The sequence below is a fragment of the Synchiropus splendidus genome, chromosome 6 (assembly GCF_027744825.2).
Source record: "Synchiropus splendidus isolate RoL2022-P1 chromosome 6, RoL_Sspl_1.0, whole genome shotgun sequence".
Lineage (NCBI taxonomy): Eukaryota > Metazoa > Chordata > Actinopteri > Syngnathiformes > Callionymidae > Synchiropus > Synchiropus splendidus.
The window spans coordinates 292,501-297,323 of record NC_071339.1 but is presented as its reverse complement, the minus strand read 5'-3'; the positions used below and the strand labels follow the sequence as shown (position 1 = coordinate 297,323).

At 58.1% G+C, this 4,823-nt stretch overlaps 1 protein-coding gene across 2 annotated transcripts in view; it reads left to right on the top strand.

Moving 5' to 3' along the window:
* The first annotated feature begins 824 nt into the window (after positions 1 to 824).
* cntn2 (contactin 2) overlaps positions 825 to 4,823 on the top strand; it is a 17,581-nt gene continuing 13,582 nt past the window's right edge. Inside the window, exons 1-6 of one of the 2 annotated variants that reach the window (XM_053869383.1) lie at positions 825 to 967; positions 1,467 to 1,549; positions 2,831 to 2,972; positions 4,076 to 4,251; positions 4,333 to 4,428; positions 4,787 to 4,823. The exon at positions 4,787 to 4,823 is cut by the window's right edge and continues 176 nt beyond it. In XM_053869383.1, coding sequence (XP_053725358.1) covers positions 1,492 to 1,549; positions 2,831 to 2,972; positions 4,076 to 4,251; positions 4,333 to 4,428; positions 4,787 to 4,823 — 509 coding nt within the window. In that variant the 5' untranslated portion in view covers positions 825 to 967; positions 1,467 to 1,491. Of the gene's footprint in view, positions 968 to 1,466; positions 1,550 to 2,830; positions 2,973 to 4,075; positions 4,429 to 4,786 lie in introns of both variants that reach the window. The other variant, XM_053869382.1, reaches the window with a different exon arrangement.

Below are 4,823 nucleotides of genomic sequence, written 5' to 3'. Positions count from 1 at the left end.
CTGACCAAGTGCATCCCGGGTTACACGCCGCGTTATCGCACTGGACTGAGCGGCTTTCATGGGCACTTCATGTGTCAAAAGAGATGTTCCTGTCCTCAACATCAGGTTTGCAACTGCTCAATCACTCTCTTCTCAAGCCATTGTCAACGCCTGCAGCCGCCAGTCTCGCGCCACCTGCTGGAGAGGCCTGCTACTACACCGTCCCACCACCACCAGCGAGGGTGACCGCGGTGCCGTGCACCCGCAGGAGCTTCTTCTTTCTGTCCAGAGCGTAAAGGTGCAGGTTTGCGTCACATCTGCGCGTCAGTCGACTGTAGTTCCTGAACGTGTGTGAAGATTCCTTCAATAGATCCCATGTCAATATGCTGATGTAAACAAGGCTAGTGCGAGGACGAGTGGTCGCGTCTGACCGCATCAGATCCGCGGGTCCCCGGGGGGCCGGGGGAGGAGGGGCCACGTCACGAGCTCCATCTGCGTCCTCCTCCACAAACAAAGGCCCCATCGGCGTGAGAGCAGCAGGTCGCGTGGAGGTGGACGTGCAGACCTCCGTATCCGCTCCAGGCTCCGGCTCCGGTGAGACAGGCCTGACTTTATGCGCGCGCGGCGGTGATGCTTCATCCACGCTCTTATGATTGAATTACATGGGCAGCGCCCCCCCACCCCACCGACACCGACACCGCCCCATGCGATGGTGCTGAGCCGCTCTTTTATTCAACAGCTGCATCACCGGAAGGAGAGAGCGGGGGGAGACGCGCCAGGCTGAGGCGGCCGTGCTGTTGCTCGTCTGCGCCGAAGCCCGTCACGCAGCTGGAAGAAGAAGAAGAAGAGCAGCCGGAGGAGAAGGCACAGGCCGGGAAGAGGAGCGCGGTCTGTGCGCGGAGCTGCGCTCAGTTGCGAGGAAGCCGCCCGCTGGGCTGCGCGTCCCCGGCGGTGCCGCAGTGCTGGCGCCCCGGCGCCGCTCGCTGAGGTGAGAGCACGGCGGTGCTCCGCTCTTCTCACGACACACACCGATGTCTGGATCAAGCTGCGCGACATGTTTGGTCCGGGTGCCACCGCGCATGTGCACCTGCGCTGTAAACAAACCCAAGCGCCGTGAGCGGCTGAATGGAGACGAGCGCGTCCGTCCGTCCGTCCGTCCCTCCCGTGTCTGGCTCGGCTGCCTCCCAGGCCTCCATCTATGGCTCCTGAGCAAAACCAGCCGGAGCGGGGGTTCTTTAACGGGCGCCTGGCATCGTCCGCCTTGAGGTTTGGGGTCATTTTGGCTCTTGGGTGCGTCAAACACGGAATCAAATCCATGCGCTTTAATGGGACCGTTAGCGCTGCCTGTGGTGATAAAGAGTCACCCGTCACTCCGGGACGGGCTGATGGACGGGGCTCAGCTCCTGGGCCTGAGGTGGAAACTGATGCCATAAAGGGGAGTGGAGTGGACCTGAAGCTCAGAAGCTCGTGTTTTTCCCCTCCGTCAGGCCTGCAGCGCCACCTGGCCAGAGGATGGACGCGTTCGTGCGTGTGGTCCTCCTCAGCATCCTGGCTGTGAACAGCGTTTCTGGTGAGTTCCACTCCTCTGCTCACACATTCACACGTGGCATGTCCCGTCTCACCCTTGTCTTGTGTGGTGAAAAACCTTGTCACAGTTCTCTCTCTCTCCTAAAATGCTTGTTTTCCATGGCCTTATTGAAGATGTCACTCAGACTTTGAGGCTTTAGAATTTGTTGATGGTCCCTAACTGATGGCGGCTCCTAGCATTAGCGCTGCCTGTGAGAGTGTGTCCTCCATCAGTGAAGCCTCATGGGGACGTGGAAGAGGACGCCGCTGCCGCCAATATCCAAGTGTTGTCACCTTGGCAGCAGGAGAGCTGCATGTGTTGATGTGAACCAAGGCAGAGGAGCGCGTCAGAGAACCTGTGAGGACCACTCCATCTCATCAAAGAAACAGGGATCCAGAGAGTCAGAGTCCACCAGTGTCATGATCAAAGGTTCCCTGGATTCAACATCACTTTCAAACGACCATGGTGAAGCACAGTCCACCACACTCTCCACAACTGTCACACGCCGCGGAGCTGGAGAGCGCGGCGCCGTCACGTCTCCTCATGTTCACGTGTGCAGGTCCGATGCAGCCAGTGAGCCGCGGGTTTATCCACTTGATCCTGAGATGCAGAGGTGTCGCCGTGGAGACAGTGTTTGGCGGGACAGTTGTCGTCCGTCCCTAGGTTGGGGTTAGAATACAATCGTTTAATTTCACACAATACAAAAACACAACAAACAGCGTCACTGAACTGGGAGAACGAGTGCGAGCAGAGTCTGTTAACAGAGAAAATAAAACAGTGAAACATAAACTAACTACGCACCATCAGGGAAAATAGAGTCCTGAAGAGAAAAGCAGGAAGCCACGAGGGGCAGGAAGACAAAGGAGGACAAAATACAAGCCCAGAGCACCAGGGTGTCAGAGAGAGGGAACAAAAATAAGTCAACGAACGGATACATGAGAGCAGGCGTGGAGAGCCAAGTTAACAAGGAAGTGGATGTGGCACTCGCTGCTGGAGTCCAGGTGATGAGTGGCTCAGGAACTCCAGCCATGTGCCACAAACCAAGGCAGAAGGGAAGTGATGGCACTAGCATCAGATCCGGACCAGAAGGCAGCGCTATTGTGGAGTGAGACAAACTCATGTCAAACCAGTCCAAAATGTTTGGTGAAAGAAAGTGGACCCAGAAAAGTGAAAGCTGATGAGGAGTGCGGGTCGCTCTCCTCTGGCGGGGCAGACCCTGTGGGGACCGACAGCCCGCCTCACTGAAGCTCCTCCTGTTTTAACGCCGGCTCTTTGTTTCTCCAGGGGGCGACGTGTGTGTGGCGGGCCACGACAGCGGGCCGGTGTTTGAAGAGCAGCCCAGCAGTGTCATCTACCCCGACGGCTTCACCGAGGGCAAGGTGGTGCTGAGCTGCCGGGCCAGAGCCAACCCTGCCGCCTCCTACAGGTGACACACACTCAGCACGAGGCACGTCCCTCCACTCTCCTCTGCTCCAGAGGCCCTGGATCCCATGATGAAGGTGGTCTTCCCCAAACGTACAGTCAAGTGGAGAAGCAGCAGAGAGAAGAGCTCTGCCTTTCATTCCTGCCCCTCTTCTGCATCGCCTCAACCGGGACTGGCTCTGGTTTCTGAGTCCTGTGGGATGGATGGATGGATGGGTGATGGATGGATGGATGGGTGGATGATGGATGGATTGATGATGGATGGATGGATGGATGATGGATGGATGGATGGATGATGGATGGATGGATGGATGATGGATGGATGGATGGATGATGGATGGATGGATGGATGATGGATGGATGGATGGATGATGGATGGATGGATGGATGATGGATGGATGGATGGATGATGGATGGATGGATGATGCATGGATGGGTGGATGATGGATGGATGGATTGATGATGGATGGATGGATGGATGTGGAGGGATGGATGATGGATGGATGATGGGTGGATGATGGATGGATGGATGGATGTGGATGGATGGATGGATGATGGATGATGGATCGGTGAGTGCAGTGCAGAAGCTGAGCACTTGAACGTGGCAGCCAGTCATGGACCGCGTGCTCTCACTTCCTGCAGTGGTGCGGCTTCAGCAGCCTCCTCTGGGTTGGTCGATCACCTGACCACTCTCTGAAGCCGCCCACAGCTTCAGCCTCGCTCTGCAGTTCCAGGAAGCTCTGGCTTCTTCCTGTGGTGGTGGAAGGTGGTTCTGGTCTGAGGGCAGAGGCTGCCTTCTTCACTTGGAGCGGGTCCTTCTTCAGCTCCTTCCTTTCCTCTCTCTGACAGTGGCCTTGATCTGACCCTGTCTCCGTCTTCTCTGCTGCTCCTCCTGTGTCTTCAGTTTTGGATGAACCATGCTTGGAGCTTTCTCCACTCAGATCAGCTGTTTCCTTTCCCGGAGGCAGCCGTGTTCAGACCCACCTGGGTCCACCCCCTGCTCTCCCTCGGACCGGAGGCTTCCTCGCGTCACCACGGCGGCTGGAGAGCACGTCTCCCTCCGCCCCTCCACCTGTGTGCCGCTCACCCTCTGCTCACCTGTCGCAGGTGGATCGTCAATGGCACCGAGGTTCCGCTGGGTCTGGACTCGCGTTACGTTCCAGTGGCTGGCAACCTGGTGATCAGCCGGCCTGAGTACCAGAGGGACGTGGGCTCCTACCAGTGTCTGGCCATCAACCGCTGCGGCACCATCATCAGCCGCGCCGCTCACCTGAAGTTCGGCTGTGAGTCAAGGGCCTCGGCCGCCCCTGCGCCCCCTGTCTTCACATGCTGTCACGCCCTCTCTCTTGCGCCCCCTCCCGCAGACCTGGACGACTTCCCCCCGGACAGCAGAAGTCCTCAGACGGCCTACCAGGGCCTGGGCACCTTCCTGGCCTGCCAGCCGCCGCCACATTACCCAGGTAGGCTCAAGCCGTCTGACTGCTCGCAGCTCACCGGTAGCAGCCGAGCGGCGCCTCCCCGGTGCTTCACTTCTTCACTGCCGTTCGTCACGGTGGCGCTGCTCTCTGCCTGGAGAAGCCAGACTCTGGTCGTCAGTCTGTTGGTTTCCGTGGATCGCTGAGCGCCCTCTGCTGGAGGAGCCCAGCCTGACATCGCAGTGGCCAGTTGAGCTCCTCAAAACCAGTCAAACATTTGTCGCTGAAACAAGAGAAACATCCATCTTTGTGGCCTTCTGGGAGGATCAGCCTCCGCTGCTCCGCTGCTCCGGGTCCTGCAGATGTGGCGTGTCATCAGCCAATCAAAGTGCCTCTCCTACAGCTCTGACCTACCGATGGATCATCAACGAGTTTCCCAA